We start from the raw sequence: 20242 nt of genomic DNA on the forward strand, positions 1-20242 counted from the left end.
TGGAGGGAGGGGGAGCGGGGAGGGTCGGAAGATGGGGATGGAAAAAGGGAGGAAAGTGTGATGGAGGTAATGAAATGATGGGGCGCTTGTTCAAAAGCCACACAAAGCATGTCACTTAGAAATGTGCTTATTTTTTAAATAAAACTTTTCCCCCCGGAAGATAAAATAATAATCCAGAAGGCTAAAAAAATTAACTTAAAAATTAAGTACATTTCTAAGTGACCCCCACACTGTTGGCAGGATGCAACAGGTGTGTTTTCATGGCAAACAAATTTTCTGGTGACCCAAAACTCAAATAAATAAAAGGGGTTGCCCAATTTGCACACAATGGCTTGATGCATCCAGATGAGTAGGCGGATTAGGTTAATAAGCAAATCGGGTCTAGATGTAGACCTCAGGGACCGAATGGTCACGCTTGAAGTGAGGTGGCACGCCGGGAGGGAGGGGGGAGGGTGGGGAGGATGAAGAAGCAGGGTGAGGAGGAGGTGGAGGAGGAGGAGGGAGGGAGGAGAAAGGGGGAGGAGGCGAAGGGTAGGAGAGGGATGAGGAGAAAGGGGGAGGAGGCGAAGGGAAAGAGAAGGCAGAAGGAGGACGAGAGAAGGTGGGGGAGCAGTGGAGGGGGCTGCAGGGCAAAGAGGGAAGCGCGGGGGAGTACGGGAGTTCGTCCAGGTGGGGCAAGACTGGCGCGACGGGGAGGAGGTAGACAGGCGGGGAGGAGGGGGGTGAGGACAAGCCAAAGACAGAGGGAGGAGAAGAAGGAGGGGACGAGAAGAGCAAAGAGGTGGTGGGAGGGACACTGCAAGAGGAAGAAGAAATGGAGGGGACGTCGGCGTGAGACGTTTGGGGACACGGGGCCAGCGTGGGAGAGCTGAGAGGTTTCGGTGCTGATTTCAAGCGGCACACAAACACGACAAGTAAAAAATGGACAAAAAATAGCATTGTTAAAATGAGGATGAAAAGACAGCAAACAAACAGGAAGTGAAGGATGAACACTTGATCATGTGATCAAGATTGACTGTAATGTATCATCAATTTTATATTGTAATTTTTAAAACAATAGTTTGATTTCTGAATAAATTACTTTTTTGTTGTTTGTTTACTAATTCTAACATATTTACAGGAATTGACCAGCGCCGTGAAATAACTAAGACCGATTAGAATGAATAAAGGAAAAGCTTCGCTGTGTTCAATTTGGTAATGATTTGCAGTGTGGCATCTATTCTGCAGTCGGTGCATTGCGAGTGCAGTGTGGGAATTTATCTGGGGGGGGGGGGTTAAGGGCGCCGACTCAGGGATTCTTTGCAGGAGTTAGTCTGAGGAAGAGGAGGATTAGGAGGGCCGGCCTCGGAGAGGATGAAGCTGGGAGGAAGCGAGGAGATGACGTCTTCACACACTCTAAGGAGGCGGAAAAAAAAAAAACGGCGACGCCTTTTCAACGCGTGTTGGAAAAGGCGTCGGAGTTAGTCTGAGGAGTTAGTCTTGTAACTCATCGCTGCCGCCATCCCGACCTCCACGCGGGACCCCTTTCAGACTACAATAGTTGCCGAGTCATGAAACGTGTCATCCGCGTGGTGTGTCGGCAGCAGTGAAGCGGCGGCAGAGGGAAGAGAGAAAGGTAGCAGGGGGGGGAGGAGTGCCAGCAAAATAATGATGTCTTTGGTAAAAATAATAATACAGTAAACCCCCGCCGCAAATAGAATAAATACCGGCGAGGGTTTTACCGTATTAAAAACTCAAAACTGGTGTGAGTATACACAAGTCATGCTCACCAATCAGAGAAGCAAAGAACACAGCAAAAAGATGCAGCAACACATTTTCATATCAACTCATCGTCAACATGCACCACTGCGAACATTGAAATTCATATTTGAAAAAATTAATAACCACTATGAACGAGTGCCAATTCATGTCTTGCTTGCTAAAGTTCCACTTTCTGTGCCAATAATGGCCATGGCCCAATTTTTTAATAATGTATGAATTATATAATTGAGCAGACTAGACTGTCTTTTTTTTTTTTTTAAAGAAGAAAACATGGCAGTGGAGTTTTAATACACATTTAAGTGCCATTTTTAGGCTAAAAACTTTGCTGACTGAACCCGGCGGCGTGATTGGCTGGAACGATTCGGGCGTGTCCGGCTGAGGCAGAGAGAGCAGGTGAGGAGCGGTGAAGGAAGGGGAAGGCGATGGATAGACTAAAAGGCCTGATTTACTACAGATTAGCACATGCAAAAACGGGCGCTAACTTGACTGCGCACGCTAACAGATGATGGGACTAACCGGGCGGACTTGCCCTATCTGTTAAAAGTGTGTGAGCACGCAATTTAGCGCCCGCCGTTTTTTGGGTTTTTAGTAAATCAGGCCGTAAAAGAGTAAAAGAGTGTAGGAGCTAGGGTGGACAACAATTTACCATCGCACTGATCCGGGATTACTGCGTTATCATCGGCAAAGCAGCGAGTGCCTGAAATGTTACCGTAGTCAAATATGGGCCCTTCCAGCAAAGTCACAATATCCAAGCGATTGATCTTATTCAGCACCGCCGTTAAAGTGTCCGCTGGAGAGAAGAGGACAGAAGGGATCTTAAGAACTTGGGACACCACGACACAGATGACGGCGCCCTCGTCTTACTTGTGGCGTTTTTACCGTCCCTGTGCACCCATTTTTTTAGCAGCATGAAGCTCTGCGCCGTCAGGGAGTTTGGGTTCTCCACTCGGATAGAGTTGATCTCCTCCACTGAGAAGTCCAGCTCCCGGGCCAGCTCTGAAACACATGCGGCAAAAGCTTTCAGCAGAGCAGCTCGATGGCGACTTAAATGACGACCGGTAGTAAATTCAAGGTGGGGAGAACACGGTGTTCACTTGTTGACTGCGGCACTGCACATTAAAAATGGATCACAAGTGCGGGCCAGACGGGCGTGCCCTAAATGGAGCGCACGCACGCACAAGGGGGGGCGTGGGCCGATGCTGCAGTGCAGGTGGTCCGGCTTGAGCTGGGCTGCAGAGACCACGCCCTGAATGCCTCGTGTGCAACATGAGAGTGGCATCATTGCCTTTTTCCTGATTTAATGTCAACATTATAAATAAGGGTGGGAAAAGTACACAAATTTGAAGACAAGTATAAAAATGATAAGAAAAAATATTTAACATTTTATTATTCTATTAATTATTTTTTCATTATTATATGATTCTTTATTATTCTATTTGTATTATTATTATTAAGTATAATAAATGATAAGAAAAAATATTTAACATTTTATTGTTCTATTAATTATTTTGTAAATTAGAATTCCATTTTTCCACATCTGAAAATGTCCTGGCTCATCTGTACAATTTAAAAGTCTAATAACGCCCTCGTGCATAAAATTTGACCCGCCCATGTCTGGTAAAGATCCTCACATGATCACACCACACCATTGCAACATGTCGATTTTTTTTTTTACTTCACCACGCCTCCACTAGGTGGCAGTAGACACCGCAGAACAAATACTTGAGTCATGTGTGGACTCACCCGTCCAGCTGAGTCCCAGATGGTCAGCGACAATGGCCATGCGGAGGTCCGTTCTCTCGCAGGGACTCTGAGGACCTAAAACCGGGCAGTGCAGCACAAAAAATAATTAGAAATTGCAGCTGGATGAATAAATCTAACAAAAAGAGAATGCTGAGAATGAGACGACACACAAAGGCGCTCTGGTGAGTCATTAGTTGTAGTGTTGGTGGATAAAACTAAGAAGACTAATTTGAGCTCACTGTCTCAACTTTTCTGGCCAAACTATTCTCAATCACTTTCAGTTGAAGAGTGGACACCCCATGATATTTATTATGATGCATAATCCATGCATGTGAGGCCAGAAAAGCACTTAGGGTGTAACGTCGGCTAATATTGTTAGTAGTTAAGTTTCACATCACAAACCATCAGGCAACATTCCCCCGGCTGACGAAAGCAACTACCGGCCGGCGCTTGACATCAGGAGGCTGAACTCACGCAAAGTGCCCGATTGTCAAGTTGGGGTCGATGAATTGTTTTCGTAGTGCACCCAAGAGTCCAAACATCACCAAGATCAGGCAAGCAGACTTAAACCAACACGTCACAATCTGACAAATCATCCGACAAATTGACTACTTTGAGAAGGCTAGAACTGAAAACCTAGACAACTTAAAAGAAAGACTTTCGCTAATTCCAGACCGTACCTTCCACTAAAATATCAAGAACAGAACTCACCCTGTGCAGGGCTTCATCAGACAACACAAGGATGACACAAACAAGAGAACGCTACACAACAAGAGCACCCACAACAGCTACATGCATAAGAGAAGATACACAAGGTGTTTACAAAAAGTTTACAAACTAGTCGTGTTTGCCGTGACGGGAATCGTGATCAAGCTCACTCCCTTCATCCTTCTGCTCCTCCCACTCGATTGTCGGCCTACTCTTCCTCCACAGGGTGGAGGGTGTGGATGTGGTGCCAGTGGTGCCGATGCAGGTGGAGCTAGCGGTGCGTGCAGGGCAGAAACACCTAGAAGCTCGTCTAGATGGTTCTGAAAAGGACGTGTCCCTGCAGTTCTCTCGGTCTTCAATGGAAGGTGATGCCCGGTTCTGACTTTTGTTCAGATTCCTTGGGAATGGTTGGGTCCAGAAAGTAACCTATCGATATGTCCTTTGCTTGAGTGTTAATATGAATCTTAATTGTGCGAGTCTCCAATGGCTTTCACTACTGGGATTTTAGATCAAAAAAATCAATTCTGTCAAAACCTGGACTTGCATATGTCTCTGGATTCTGTGCTTCTTAATGCTACATTCGTAAAAATGAATAAATAAGGGTAATATCGATACCAGAAACCTAAAACTGCCAATCTGTGATCTTAAATAAAGTGGAGGTCGCTACCGGTGTTTAGTGTTTGTTGGTCGGTCACTTCTTGAGAAGGTGCAGAGGGAGAATTTGGGTTACCCAAATCCTTGAAAGTGTCCAAAAGTTTGTCCAAAGGACTTGTGTCATTTATAAAATAATCTGTTAGATAATTCGAGCAATTTGCATAGTTTACAAGATCAGAATTTGAACCTGAAGCTATGATATTAAAATCATCTAAAGTGCTTGGACAGTCAAAATGACTTTCAGTAGTCTTATCAGATGTTCTGAATGTGGTGAATTTGGTGTTGGTGGTTGTGTCTCCGCCAGCGGCGTTTGGTATTTCTAACGGGACCGTAGTCGCCTGTACAGGGACTTGAGGGAAAACTACAGGGACACACATGGGGTCTTGATCGCTGTCGTCTACCTCTGTGTCCCTGACCCTGTACTTGCCCGCGGCGTAGGAATGCTCACCAATTTGAAAAAACTGGAGCCTCTCCTCCACCATGTCCCTCTTGCTCATGTCAATCGCACCACTGCGCGTCATCTCAAACATCTTTCCCTCGTGGAACGGGAAGGGGTTGGGCTCACTCGTCGGCGTGCTATCGTCCGTCGGCGTGCGAGCAGGGGTGCTGTCAGGCGTGGTGGCTTGAGATTGCTCGTCGACGGCTCGTCCGAAAGGCTTTGGCTCACCGTTGCTGGCCTGCGTTCCTCCCATGTCGACGATATCTTCTTCAGCGCCTTTACTCGGCCAGGGGTCAAAGTCCAACCCTTTGGTCGCAACAGTCTTAAATGGTGAATTGAACTCCTCTTCTAACTTATAGCTAAAGTATGTTTCTGAAAATCCCTCTTTAGCTGAAAGTTTCTGTCCATTCATATCAACGCTGTCTTTTGGAACATCATTCCCACCATCTGATGCTATGTCTTTCTGGTCCTTCAGACATTCTTCTGGGGTTTTCTCCTCTTCAATAACTTCTAGTTTAGTTTGAGGAAAAGAGCGGTCTAAGGGCCTGAAAGAGTCCGTCGCCCAGACATCTCGCCTGCTGTCCAGACCGGCTAAGGATTTCAAGTCGGCTTGTTCGTACATACCATCGTCCTCATCTTGAAGGTCGTACCCATCTAGGGAGTCTATCTCTGTGGCATCAGTGTCGTGAGAAAATTCAGCTGTTGTGGCTAGCGAACAGTCCGTTATGGACTGGTCGTTTCCGTTTTGTTCACATTCATAGTCCTCCCCGTTGCCGTTGGAACCATTGGAACCGTTAGAACCGTTGATTCCAATCAGAGGTTCATTGTTGTTTCCATTTTTGTCATGTTTTTTCTGGTTTTCCTTCTCCCTCCTCTGTTGATCCTCTTCCCGAGGAGCTTTGAAAGTAAATTTCTTGGAGGGAATCGGGTGAAAGACTGACTCTTCATCAGCGTCATCGTCCCCATTGGACTGACTGTCGTCCACCTCAGGCGGCACTGGGGAGGGGGGCTGAATACGTATTATTGGTTCAATCAGCATCTTCTCCTGTTCTTCCTGTAAATTCACCTCCATCATTTCTGTCTCAGTTTCTGACGAAGCACAAGAACCTTTTCTGTCTGGATCAGAAGTCTCTGAGAGGTCCAACGGCGGTGGAGGAGGAAATTCAATGTATGCAACACCTTTGTCTTTAGAGGTCTCCTGTCCAGCTTTCTCATCATATCCATTAAGGATGGAGCTATTCTCTAATCTCGGATAGTTATCAGTCATTAGCGCTTCCTGCATGTTAGCATTAGCTAAGTCAGCACTGATGCTAGTTTGGATTCCAGGTGTGGTCTTTTGAAAAGAGATGATGGCTTTTCCTTGGTCATCTTGTTCCAATTCCTCAGGTACCTCCATGATTGGGCTGGGTTTATCTGGCATCAATTCCATAAAGCCATCAGGGGTCTTGGCGGTGAGGTCATAGCTGACCTCTTCAGAGCTGGGGGTGTCTGGCGTAACGGGGCTTTTCCCTGAGCTATCTATGAAGGATATCTGTTCTAGGGTGTCATCATCTGGGCTGAGGGGACCAAGTCCAGAAACTGACTTTTGTTTCACAGCATGCAGCCCCCCTTTGGCCTCCCTTTCAGCCTGGCGGCCAACCTGAAGACTAACATAAACAGGTAGCCTTTTAATGCCTTTGAAATTTTCTTTGGTTGCTGCGGCAGCTGGAGGCGTTATGACTTCTTCCAGAATGTCTTTGGAACAGAGTAAGTTATTCGAATTTGAATCTTTGGGGATGTTATCAAGGATTTCAAATGTAACATTTTCATTTGGTAGGGTGGCGCTTGCCCCGAGGCTTTTATTTTTAGATAACGTGGGAATCTGTGAAGGTTTTGTTACCGGATATTTCTTAGGCGGGTCATTGTCATTAGAATTGAATGTGGTTCTTATAGGAATTTGAGTATCAGACTTTTTTCTTAAGTTTTTATTTATTACGTCGTCGCTATCTATTCTTGAAACGTCTGTTGTGACTTTGTTAGCGTCGCTATTTATCTCCGAAAATGTTTTTTGTGGTGACACATTAGGGACGTTTTTGTTTGAAAACAGTTTTGGGGACTTGGGTGACGTCAAAGCGCTATCTGCTGCGTCTTCATTATTATTTTGGATTCTTTCCTCCTGTGATGTTTCAGTAACTTTTGATGTTTTTTGATCTGTAAAAAAATGGTAAACTGGGAGTTTGCTTTCCTGTAATTTCTTTACAGAAGGTTTTGGTTGAACCGGAGGGGGTGTTTTGCTTGGCCGAGACTGGGGTTGTTTCTGAGACTCAGATTCAAACTTCATCCTCACAGAAGTAACTTTGGATGTTGATTTTATGTGGGAAGGAGAGGAGGGCTCAGACTCACAGGTCTTAGATTGTTGGCTTTTCTGAGGACTACTTGGCAAGCTAGAACTTTTCTTTTCAGCAGGTAAAACTCGACCAAATGTTTTAGTAACGGAAGGATCCGCGAGTTTGGTTTTACTGAACGTTTCATCCCCCGCCTTAGTTTTTTGAGGGCTGCTGCATGCTGAGCTCGGCCAGGACCTGGGCTCTTTGAGTTCTCGTCGGACGGGCTTTCTTTCAGGTGACTGAAGTTCATCGTTTAGCTTTTCTGTTTTATCACGGAAAAATTGGGAAACCTCACAGAGTTTTTCTTCCGCTTCTTTTACAGTTTGATCAACCCTGTCCTCATAGAGGAGCTTGTCCCTGCTCCTGTCATGTTTATCCTCAGTAAATCTCATCCAGACTGCATGTTTGGGGCTACCTTGTTCAGTTGAATAATGGAGCACTGTAACTTTATCAAACTGGGGTGATTCGTCTCTTTGCATAAATGTTCCTGCTTTCGGGGAGCCATCTTTTGAGGACTTGGATACAAACTCCCTTTTAGGACTGTCTTGCTGCTCAGATGTTTGGTTCCTGTCAGTCTTCATTGCCGAATCTTCTGAATCGTCTGATTGACGTGTCGAGGATGAGTCGAGTTTTTCGGAATGGAGCATTTTTTCAGCAAACCTGTAGGACTCGCCTCTGACCTCAGATAGCTCATCGTCACAGTATTCTATGGAATGCTGACTCAGCAGTTTTAGGGCTTTGTAGGAATCATCAGCTATGAGTTGAGCAGAGCTCGGCCGACTGTCCTCTTCCTGCGAAACCGGTGTATTAACACGAGATGTTTCCAGAAAATGGGGCAGGTATTCTTCAGCAATCAGTTCCTCCTCTTCCTGTTGGCTCTCATCATAATCAAGCAGTTCCTTTATAGACTCCCCTTTATAGACGTACAGCTCAGGATGTTTCTTCGTTTCCCTGATATAAACTTCTGTGGGCTCGGATGTGCAGTGACCTTTCTCAATATGTACCTCGATTATCCGCTCGACTTTGGGTTTGGATTTATTGTCCCTGTCGAGAAATCTCGGCGACAGCTCGTCGCCTTTGACCGAGTCTTGGTTAGCTTTATGCTCAAACAGGCCCGCCAGTTCTTTGGACGGGTCCCGACCAGACTGGAAGGCTTTCATGATGTCTCGCACTGACATGCCTTCCTCAATCCCCTCTGTGGTGTCAGGCTTATGATAGACCATTCTGGTTGTCGTGGTAATATGTGTTTCTTCTTTAAGACACATGCTCATTGAGTCCTCATCTGTCATTTGGATGGGGGCGACTGAGCTTCCTGAAGCTGCCCCTGACTCAGCAGAAGGAAGAGCAGACACAGGCTCCTCCACAAAGAAAGGCTCATCTGAGATGCTCTGACTGTAGAGATCTTCTAACCTGGTCTCAGACACACTGGGAGGGATGGAAGCATCAGTAAATAAAGGCTTGGCTTCTGTACTTTCTGCACTCTGGGGAGCAGAGGGGGTCTTTTCACTTCTAGTCTCAAAACCGCTGTCAGATAGCGGACTCTTATCCTGCTCATGAGACAGCTCCTCTGGGGATTCGAGAATGGTGTCACCCCCTGGATAAGCCTCGGCTAGTTTGCTTAGGTCTTTCTCGGACGGAGACCTGAGCATGCCAGACACCGGCGGAGGCATTTTTAATTTGTGCTCCTGTATAGTCATGGAAGGCTTCAGAATGCGTTTTTGTTTCTCTTCCCCTTCCGTCTCCTCGTACCTGCCCTTCAACTCTGCCATTTTAGAGAGAGAGCTAGCCCCAATAGTGTTAGTTAAATAGTCGACCACTTTAGCTAAATCGAGGTCATTGTTCGACTGGTGCTTAAGTAGACGTGAGCTCTCGTCAGAGAGAACGTTTCTTCGGGCCTCCTCAATCTCATCTACAGAGAATTCCTCCCACCCATCCTCTACATTCTCTTTACTTTCATTCCCAATGTCCTTTTGTAGGATCTCGCTCACCTTCACTAAATCTTTCTTCACTTTCTCAACAAGCGTGTACGGCTCATCGTCCTCTAACTTGGTCTCACGAGGAGTGCTTATGCGTGACGTTTGGACCGTTTTGGCAGCCGTCTGTGGGTCTGTCTGTAAGATGGCTGTCATTCTCATCAGGTCTTCTTTCATGTCTGCTACATCTTTTAATATCTCCTGGTTGGAGGTGGCGGCAGTGTGGACGATGGGCGGCGTGATGTAGGGAGGCGATTTCAACTGGGAGTTAATTTTGGAGGCTGTAACGCACGACGACATGGAGGAAGAGGGGGAGGTGCGAAGGGAATCGGGAAGCGCCATTTTGAGAGAGCCTGGTCCTGGTTTAACGGGGGTCTCTGGCATGACGCTAACCAACGAGTAGACAGGTACGGTCACTGTGTTTGAGGTCACTGCAGGTACTGAGGAGGCGGCGGTAGATCTCAGAGAACTGTAAGCAGAACTTGCTGGAGCAGATCGAAGAGGGGATGACCGTGATTTAAGTGTGCCATAGCCTGTTGCGGAATAAGAGTCAATGGCTTCATTAATGGCGGCACTGATGCCAGATGTGGCTGCCTGGGTGGTGGCTTGAATCCTCTCCTGGAGGCTTCTCTCCGATAGGAGCCGAGAAGAAGGTGAGGAGGGCGTAGATGAGGACGAGGCATATTTGACAGGCGAAACGTTCCCATTCACCATGGACAATTCCGACGATGCGATGGTTGTCTTTCCGGTCGAGGTCAAAGATGACAAAGAGGTTTTCCCTCCTCGTGTTGACAGGGCTGAATCAGAAGAGGTCTTCAAAGACGACAGGGTGGAGAGGCTTTTAGCAGAGGCAGGACTTGCTGTGTCTATTTTAAAAGGCATACTCGAACTGTAGATGCTGTACGGTTTCTTTGGTGAGACGGGAGTAGTTGTGGACTTGGCCGGTACGTAACCGTTGGGTATGGCGTGAACTGGGGAGGTTCTTGACGTGTAAGGACTTTTGATAGAAGCAGGTTCTGTTGCAGATTTATATGGACTTCCAGAAGAAACAAAGGCGGGGGAAGCCTGGACAGGATACTGACCCTGCTGGATAACAGTTTTAATGGGCGATGGTATAGTCCTGTAAGACCTCACAGGGGACGAAGGGAGGATGTCGTGGGATGGTAGGTTGGTTGCTTGCAATGGAGATCCCATGCTGGCTCCAATTGGAGAACATGCAGGTGTTGGGGAGAAGGGCCAGGACGATTTCAATGGAGAAGCAGCTGCTGAGTTGGCTGGTGCATCGGCAGCGATGACGGGACCGCCCATTCCGCCGAGTTTCGCTTGGCCAGAGGCGGTAAGAGGAGCAGTTGACCATGGGGGGTAAGGTCTGGTTGGAAAGACAGGTTTGTGAGGGTGACCAGCAGGCAGTGCTCTTGCGGCTGGTGTGCTTCTCTCAACTGCTGTTTCTTCAGCGGAATTTAATGATGGAGAAATAATGGGAAAAGAAATCAAAATGGATGTGGAGTAACCAAGAAAAATGGGAAAAGATAAGAAGATGCGGAGGAAGAAGAAGAAGAGGTCAGAGGAGGGAGAGTTGGTCAGTGAAGCAGTTCTGTTATTAAAGGAACAACAAACAGCAGTTTCATGAAGATATTTAGGAATTGACGGATTTCATTCAAAACTGTCTTCAGATGTTGCTCTCTCAAACACTGACAACAACCACAACAAAATGGATGATTGAAATCCAAGCCCAACAAAGCAGCAAAGTAAAAAAACAACGACAACAGTGGCACTGAATTGGCAACGGAAAGATGGCAGGGATGACTTCAAAAGCAGCTCCTCTTTTCAGACATGAGACGTTCAGCGTATGGATTCTGCGTCTAATTTCAAACCACTTTAAAAGTGCCTTTTATCTGTTTGGTCCCAACCGATACACATGGCAAATTTCCTTTAACGACAGGTCAGACAAACCCTTTGCCTTTTTTCCCCCCCTAAACTGACAAAATGTCCTCCAAAACTGACGTTTGGTCCATTTTGTCATGCACAGTCAGTAAAAAGATGGTGACAAGCCGAACCAGCCAAACTCAAGAACCCTCCTCACATGCATGGCTCACCCACATAAACCATAAAAAGCTTCAAAATTCAAATGGGACAAACGAAAAAGTAAAGCACATGTTTCTTTGACCACCCCTGTCGACAATGAGAGAGTCAAAGAAAGAACAACCAAAAGCCGGAAGAACTCACAAGCACTGCAAAACAATTCCAAAAACCAATCATGCAAAAAAAAAAAAAAAAAGATGTACCATGTCGTAAACAAGCATGTGGACAGTGCATGTTGTGTCAAGAAGAGAAACTTTACTACAACGCCTCGGACATATGGATTTTTTTTAATTTTCTTGTTTGGGATGTTGTTAGTGAAAATGACAAAACTCACTCAGTGCAGGCTCGGCCAGATAGCTGTAGCGCTTACGTAAGGCTAGTGAGGCAAAGGTATGACGTCGCTCGGGCTTTTCAGTCTGCAACAATAGCAAACAACACAAGTTGGCTATCAGGTGAACGCAACTTTGTCCTGACGATTTACAGATTGATTTTTGGGATGAAACAATTGGAACGTGGAACCAATTAAGTAATCTTAAAGGTATTACATTGGATTTATGATGTCATGCAAAAGTCAGCATTTGGTACAAGGGAAAGTGTTACATTTCCCTTGGGGGTAGCGGGCGAGAGTAAGCCTATGCTAAGCAGAGCATGGGGGGGGGGAGGGGGAGGGAGGGTGTAGTTTACCTCATCCTCGCCATCTGACTCCATTTCCTGGTTCCCAAGATGCATTGCAGAAACGGGCGGCGAGGGGCGGGGCAAGGGAGACGAGTAACATAATGGAAAGCAGGAAGGGAGGAGGAAAACATCAGCGTGTGGGGAAAAAAAAAAAAAAAAAAAAAGAGAGAGTGATTTACAGAAGCTCCAGAAGCCACTGTGGGCAAATGCAACAAAAAAAAAAACAATAAATCAAAAAGCGCCATGAGAAATTGCGAGAACATCAATCAAGTCAAGCCAGCCTGAGCAAATGAAAAGTCTTTAGCCCAAAAAAAAAAATCCAACGGAAAAGAAAACAGCCAATGAGAAGCAACCACGGCGTACAATAAAGAACCAAGAAACATTAAGAGAAGCCTTAAACAGATAAAAGACACACTTTTGGACCTTGGATTTTTTTTTTTACCCTAGCGCCACCGCTACTTCCCTGACGGTGAGGATGCTCATGGAAGTGACAAGACAAAAATGATGACTTGATCTTACCTTTTTGGCGGCGGGTAACGTGATGTTCAAGTTGCACACTGCCGTTTGCGGCAGGCCTTTTGTGCTCTTACACTCTTTGAGAAAGGTGAGACGGCCGCACGGCTCCTGGCTGGGGTCTCGAACCTGCGGCCAGGGAGGAAATTTTTTTTTATGCCCTGCTTTGTGTGTCCTAATTAAGTGATGAAACACGAAATGTTTAACCAAGCGGGAAATAGGATCGATTGTACACATCGGGTCAATCGATGCCTGTGAACGGCGTCCATTTTTTTTTTTTCAAGTAGTAGTGTGCATTTGTGGTACCTTGACGCAGAACGGCAAGCGGTTTTCTTTGAAAGCGTAGAAGTTGAGAACTAACTGCTGACCGCTTTTGGTCAGAGGGGTCAAGTTTCCGTAGCAATCCACATAAATGGGACGACCCTCCAGGACCTGAACACACCCAAAACCGGCCAGAACCGGAAATTTATAAAAGGTTCAAATACACAAGGATCCTTAAGAATGGGCACCTCAATGTCTTTGCTCCTGGCCACCTCCTCAAAGTTCTCCTGCTGCTCCAGGGTCTTGTCCACTTTGTCGTCGGTCATACAGAAGCACCTCAGCCTGGACTCCACCGGGTCGTTCATTTTGGCAAAGACAACAAACTTGGCCATGTAGGGCACGCAGATTAGCTCCCGGTATAACTGCGAGGCCAAGCCCACCGTCTCCGGGATTTGGTGGCAGTCGGCCAGCCAGAACCTGTTCAGAACCACCCGATAAGCAAATGGAAATATATGCGAGAAGAGGCCCGGCCCGGGTTCTCACCGTGCTGAAACGTTGGTTGTGAAAGACACGCAGTCGTTGACAAAGGTGAGGGGAGTCGTGCCGGTGATGTCTTCCCACTGTGCCGGCGACGTTCCACCTACAAGAGAAGGATTGGGTCTTGGGTTCTGGTACCTTCCAAAAAAAAAAAAACCTCCTAAAACCACTTCACCTGTGATGCTGCAGAGAAGGCGGAGGCAAGGTGTGCAGTCTCCTTTGTAGCCGTTGGAAAGGCCCTCGCCCGAAAGCGGCGGGACTGGGATGGTCATGGTGATGGGCTTGTGGAACTTCCTCCGTCTGGGCTCCACCGTCACGATGGGGCTGAAGGTGGCACGGTTGCCGAGGATCTTCTTCACAGTTTCGTCGGGTACCGGCTGAGCCTGAGAATCCAGAAAGGATCAGGGTATTTATTTCACGGGAAATTTGAAGGCCTCTAATGTGTGAGACTTACCTGAAGGCCAACTTTGATCTTTTTGGTAAGCGCCCCCTCGGGGAAGGAGGCCTGAACCAATAGGACGCTCCGGCTGCACACAGTCCCGCCCTCGGGTCCCATCTGATGCGTTTCCTGTCTGATGCGGGACACCACGGCAAAGTACTGTGGGAAATCTTTGGTGATGATGCGGCAGATCCTCTTCCTTTGCAACTCCTCTGCACTGTCCAGTTCTAGAAGAACATCCAATGACATTACAAGAAGTGACATTTAGACATCCTGACGTATTTTACCTTCATCCATGCCGTTGAGGAGCTGGCGGAGCTCCTCGGTCTTGCAGTCGTACAGATGCTCCTTCCAGGTTTCTCCGTTCTCGCTTCGCAGAAGGATCAGTTCTCGTTCTTGTCCTCGCATGGAACCAAAGTGGGGGATCTCCACGATCACCGGCCTGGTAGGGAAACGAATCGCATATTGACTCAAGCGACGTTCAAGGAAGATCTCAAAGTTGTTGCTCTACCATCTACACAGAACTAGAGAAGCACAGAAAGTGAACGTGTGAATGGATACGGGTTCTGCCGGGTGTTCAAGCCACGTTTCCACCAAGCGCTACAGCATTTTAAAATCCGCTTGGCAGAAATTAGGCTTTCCATTTGTTCAATGGCACATTGAGATAAGGGAGGTCGAGGAGGAAAACCTTGGAGAAGCAAAGCATGGTCGCACAAGACAAGCATGAAAGCGCAAGACGACAACTTCACGGCGAGAAACAGAAGAGCAGAGTGGCCACTGGAGGCTACAAAAGATGAAATTACTGACTTTATGTGACCCAGTCTCGTTTTTTTTCTCTGAGCCATCCCAAGAGTTTCAATGTAATTTATCCGACAGTTACGCCTTCACAATCCCAATAGAGTGGTTTGTCTTTTCAGTCCATACAGAAAATGGACATTGCCTACTTTACATTCATCAAAAGTCACATGCCAAAAAAAAAAAAAAAAAAAAAGCAGTCCAGCCCAAAACAAGCCAGTCTGTGATGTCACAGGCCTTGCCAAAAGAAAACAATGACCTGGAAATGAAAGTAGTCAAAGTAATTTGATGGATTCCAAGCTCCAAGATGTAGTTTTAGGAAGAACGTAAAGAACGATTTTTATAAGAGGTGTATGTGACGGCTGTTTATGTTTTTCTTAACGATCATTTAGAAATAAGTTGAACTGAATTTCACCTTCTCCTTTACATTTCGTGCTCGAATTCTTCCCAAAACTACACGCTGACTCGATGTTTGAACTGAAATTCAAGGCAGATAATGTGAAACAACCATGAGGTATCAGCCTGCTGTGTCGGGACTGGGGTGGCGGGGGCGGGCGTGGGGAAGAGCGGAGAATTATCGGGATGCTATGTTTTTTTTTTCGTTTTTTTTCCATGTTCCTACCCAACAAATCTAGTTCCTCTGGGTCCCAGTTGCAGCACTGCGCTAACGAGGCTCTCGCCTTCATTAAGAGCTGGCGGCATTCTGGGGAGATGGAGCTTACTGCGTCATACACAAACACACAAAACACACACACACACGCAACACAATTCGGGTGAGGTCAATGAACGGAGACGTTAATGAGATGTCACTTTGATGGGTGGGAGATTTTTGCACTTTGGTTGCGCAAAATTCCAGCAGATGTTCAAAGTGAGGAGGAAATGGGAAGATGGCGTTGCTTTGTGACACGTTTGAGTTTTTTTTACTGAATTTTAAGTTGAAACAATCTAACGAACAATACGAAATGCACGAAATGGGCTTTGACTCTTTTTTTTTTTCTTTTCTGAGGGCAAGTGTAGGGCCTGTCTTCAAAATTTTGGAGACAAACACAGACACGCAAATGGCGGGAAATGGCGGCGGGCGGGAAGCAGAAGGAAGATGTCATCAAAGCAAAGTGCACAAAAGCCGCTTAGCAAAAACAAAAAACAAAAACATCGGGAAGTCTCACCCCAGGAAGTGCGCTCCTGCCGGGCCCACCTCCACCAGCCGGCTAGCCAGACCTTCCCCCTCCACCATGGGGGGCGGCGACGCTAGCTTGTGCCGCTTGACCAGGCGGCAGGTGATGCGCGTGGGCGCCGTGCACTTCCTGGGCGGGATGATGATGCGCATTCCGTTGTGGCGGCTGCCTCGCATGGATCCGCCGCGGGCGTCCACCATGAAGCTCACCAGGAACCTGAAGAAGAGGAGGACGATGAATACAACAGGAAATGAAGCTCATTCTGGGGCGCTGTGGTGTTATTAGTGGCAAAAAAAAAAAAAATCACTCAGTGTGCGGTGTTACTATCGTGAATACAAAGAGCACTTGGGATCTGTCCTTCAAACACAACAAAAACTCCACAAGTCTGGAAGGACACGTGTGACGTAGGAGGAGAACAAACAGCAGCTGCTGTGAGTGGACAAAAGGGAGGGAGGGGGTGAGGAGAGTGCGGCGGATGGGGGTGGTGCGTGAGCGGAAAACGACACAATCCGGCTCGCGTGGCGGCGGCCGACAACAACGGGGACAAATCCAATCAATCAATCAATCACAGCCAGTTAGTCGTCACCTGCTGTCGTATTGCGGGAGCGGGGAGGAAAAACTGCGGGATGGACGACAACAGAGCTCCGTCACACAAACGGGTGACGTACGAGTGACGTCATTTGATCATTTCGAAAAGTGTTTAATAAATTGAACATCGTAATCGCTCGCTTACCCGGAGTGGACCGGCGAGGAGACCAGATTGACGTTGTCCGTGGCGTCCGGCGTCCAGCTGTATCTCTTCAGCGAGTCGCTGTCGCCGTCTTTAGCCATCGCCAAACGCTGCCCGCATCACACGAGAAACGTTACGTCGGAGAAAGAATCGCCGACATCAAAAGATGAAAGTGCCCAAAAGTTACGCGCTTTTAACGGATGGCTTGTTATGATTTGAACATTTTTGATGTCATGCAAAAGCATATGTTGACATCTACCTTGTTGTGTTCTACAATGAACGATTTTTCCTTACAGAGCATCTGCGGCAGCGTGGAAGCAGACAAGTTAGTCCTTCACTATGCAAATTTGAGTCGGCCCTCGTTTTGTGTGCCCCCCCACCCCCCCTCAATAAATATGAAGAAGGTGATAAAAGTACATACCATTTCTTTACTGGGCGCCAACATCTCTTCAATCATCATGCTGTCCCTCGTGAAGGAGCTGCGGTTGAGCGCGTTGGACCTGTCAGAACTGAAGGAACGCAGGCTTGGGCGCGGGGTCGGAGCCGTGCACAGGTTCACGGGGGTTACAGAGACAACGGGCGGAATGATGAGGGAGGAGCAGGTGAGTAAGAGGGGAGGGGAGTGAAAGTGAACAGAAAAGGGGGGAAAAAAAATAATCACATTAAATGCATGCAGCTTCCAGGAACCAGAACCATCACAACATTTTCATCCATTTGGAGTGCTTCGGACAGAAACTACACATTTGAATAAAAGAACAATTAATGGACGCCCCCCCGCCCCCTCTTCTACCCAAACCACAAAGAGCTACTTGTCTGATCAATTGTCCTCTATGCCAGCGCTTGGATGAAGTGATGCAGTGTATGAAAGAGAAGCAGATGAGGGACATCATATTCCATTGCTCTCGTTTTTCTCAAAACTTACAGAAATTACAGAATGTTGCAAAGTAAAAGGAAAACAACCAGGAAAACAGGTTCGGGTCCCCGGAAGCTCAATGGAGGGAAAAAAAAAAAAAAGACAAAAATCACAACACCATCACCACCAACAGGGCTAGAAAACATCAAGTTAACTAGGAGGTTAGGACGATCTAAACTAGAGGGGTTAGAAAGGGGGGGAGGTTTTGGCGGGGCTTCAGCAGCATGCCATCAGCCTTACCTGACTTTAGGACTAACACGCATCGAGCGCACATAAAGGAGAGAACACAAAATCATGAGCCACAAAAGCAGGATGGATTAGGATGAGGTCACACACGCTCGCGCTGTGTTCCGGAGCGGGCAAATTTCCCCCCAAAAAATCAATAAGAACGAGTAAAGTCGTCGATATTTCTCCTGTTTCTATTCGACAGTATTTTCCTCATGTTTCCAATTTCCTGAGGAAAAGAAGTATGTCACTGTTCAGACATTCGGTGACGCACCGTTTCAGCGACCCCTCCCAAATGTTGATTCCGTGTTGCATCAGTGTCAATATTTTTGCAGAGAAATACATTTGAAATTTCGCTAGAGATTGGGGGGGGGGGTCCTCACCTCTGCGAGCGTGCGCCCACGCTGAACCCCATGTAACCCTCCTGCGGCAGCGAGTCGTCGCCAAGCTCCCGAAGGTCCTGCGGCGCCAGGTATTTATCCGTATCCCCCGTCATGGCGTCGTCGCCTGGGGTCCCCAAAAACAAAAAAAAATGAGGACTATGTATAAAAGAAGCACATGCTCAAGACCTGAAGAAGTCCACATCGTCACGGCAACCAAACAGCAAACATCAGTCAAGGCGTATTGCGAGAATTAAAAAGAGACCGTTAGAAGTGCACTTGTTGCCGAGTTGGAAAAGCGGAGAAGGAAGCAAGTGCACGCGGGCCGGCGAAGGAGAATGAAAGGGGGGGACGGCATTCCAGCAGCATGTCACCCTCCCCCCCTCCCTAAACTTTCACAGACCCCTTCTGGTGACATTCCAAGCTTTTCTCTTTGGGATCCACCGTGACTCACCTCTGCCTCAAAAGCGCTTTTTTTCCTCCAACTTTTTTTTTTTTTTTTTCGGAGGGGGGGGGCTTCCCTCACACTGTCTCTCGATCAAAACAGATCCGCTTTCTGTCGCCTACCCGCCCCTGCTCCAGGATAATCCACTCTGTGTGTGCGTGCAGGACACAAATAGCAAGCAGGGTGTGACTCACACTCAAGTTGTCTAACTTGATTAAGCCGGCGTCTGCCTGTAACTAACTAAATGAATTAAGTTGAGGCTGTATTTACACACACGCACACTTGGCAAATTATTAGGTAAGCGTAAATAAAGAAACATGTGACATGCTGTCATCTTTTAAATAAAATATAGTTTCTTTACCTTTAAGAGTGTAAATTTGTTTTAAAAAAAAAAAAAACATTGGTGGCAGGCCGACACCAACAGTTTACATAAGGACGCTGTGTGTGTGTGTGTGTGTGTTATTCACGACCGCTATGTATGCTTGCGTAAGCCCGTGTGTGCATACAGTTACACACGAGCCAAATTTAGACATGAAAAAAAAATTGCTCACACACGACATTATGGTTATTTGAAGTTAGTCCTTGCAATGTAACCCGCTGTTTCAGTTTTCAGACTTACACGAATAGCTGATGCAGATGCTTTCGCAATCCATCTCTGTTTGAACAAAAGAACAAACACGCCATTTGAAGAGCTCTGCTTTGTCATTCGGTGGAACGACCGTGACGTCACCTCATTAAATAGAGATAAAAGTTTTCATTCCTCGTCTGTCATTTTTTTTTTTTTTTTTTTTTTTTACAGTATCACACTTTTGTGTTGATAGGGTGTCCACACACACACACAGGAAACGTCTATGTTTGCTCTGGCCCGATTGTGTAAAGTGACACTAACAATAGATCAAGTGTGTGTGTGTGTGTTTAAAACACGAGCACCCACTCCGTGCAAACACCCCGTGCACACCGTATCCATGGCAACAGAGAGAAAAGGCTGACTCGCTATATTTTGCCACCCCGGCGAGAAAGGGTGAGACAGCTGAACAGCAAAGAGATCGTGACAAAAGGGCTCTGATATTTTTTTGGGTCACATAATACACAGGAAAAAGAATTATAGCACACTCAATAGCCACTTCTCACACTTTGGTTGAAATTGCTGGTTACCGTGACAACCAGGGTTGGTGCTCGGGCACGTCCCGTACTATTTGGCAGAGACTCAAAGAACCATTTGCATAAATATATCCCGGTTAAATGAAGCAGTAAATGAGATGATAATAGACAATAATAAAAAAAAAAAAAGGATGAAAAGATGACAGGTACCTTCATCAACATCGGACAAATAGTCCTCTGTGATCATTTCGGGAGCATTGGCCTTACAGGCTGTGTGATGGGGGATGGAGGCAAGCGTTAAAGAAGAAATATGCAAATGAAGTCAAG

The 20242-nt window shown here is 46.8% G+C and overlaps 1 protein-coding gene across 45 annotated transcripts in view; it reads right to left on the reverse strand.

Annotated features, from left to right (window-relative positions):
- The window catches only part of LOC119137994 (ankyrin-3-like), a 41959-nt gene that overhangs the window by 3184 nt on the left and 18533 nt on the right, over positions 1-20242 (reverse strand). For 9 of the 45 annotated variants that reach the window (XR_005101063.1, XM_037277602.1, XM_037277609.1 and 6 more), the window contains 22 exons: positions 20126-20185; positions 19434-19469; positions 18373-18496; positions 18005-18016; positions 17273-17375; positions 17111-17152; positions 16855-16961; positions 16708-16740; positions 16113-16337; positions 14439-14593; positions 14167-14378; positions 13888-14095; positions 13719-13815; positions 13424-13652; positions 13221-13346; positions 12921-13043; positions 12411-12437; positions 12061-12142; positions 5315-11092; positions 3505-3579; positions 2626-2757; positions 2408-2551 (listed from right to left, as the gene is read on the reverse strand). Coding sequence is in view for 43 of the 45 variants with exons in the window: in XM_037277602.1 (XP_037133497.1) it covers positions 2408-2551; positions 2626-2757; positions 3505-3579; positions 5315-11092; positions 12061-12142; positions 12411-12437; positions 12921-13043; positions 13221-13346; positions 13424-13652; positions 13719-13815; positions 13888-14095; positions 14167-14378; positions 14439-14593; positions 16113-16337; positions 16708-16740; positions 16855-16961; positions 17111-17152; positions 17273-17375; positions 18005-18016; positions 18373-18496; positions 19434-19469; positions 20126-20185 (8130 nt within the window). In the remaining 2 variants the exon portion in view is untranslated. Of the gene's footprint in view, positions 1-150; positions 885-2407; positions 2552-2625; positions 2758-3504; positions 3580-5314; positions 11093-12060; positions 12143-12410; positions 12438-12920; positions 13044-13220; positions 13347-13423; positions 13653-13718; positions 13816-13887; positions 14096-14166; positions 14379-14438; positions 14594-16112; positions 16338-16707; positions 16741-16854; positions 16962-17110; positions 17153-17272; positions 17376-18004; positions 18017-18372; positions 18497-18823; positions 19408-19433; positions 19470-20125; positions 20186-20242 lie in introns of those variants that run through there. The other 36 variants (XM_037277623.1, XM_037277607.1, XM_037277620.1 and 33 more) reach the window with 33 other exon arrangements.

This window comes from Syngnathus acus, chromosome 19 (genome assembly GCF_901709675.1).
Source record: "Syngnathus acus chromosome 19, fSynAcu1.2, whole genome shotgun sequence".
NCBI lineage: Eukaryota > Metazoa > Chordata > Actinopteri > Syngnathiformes > Syngnathidae > Syngnathus > Syngnathus acus.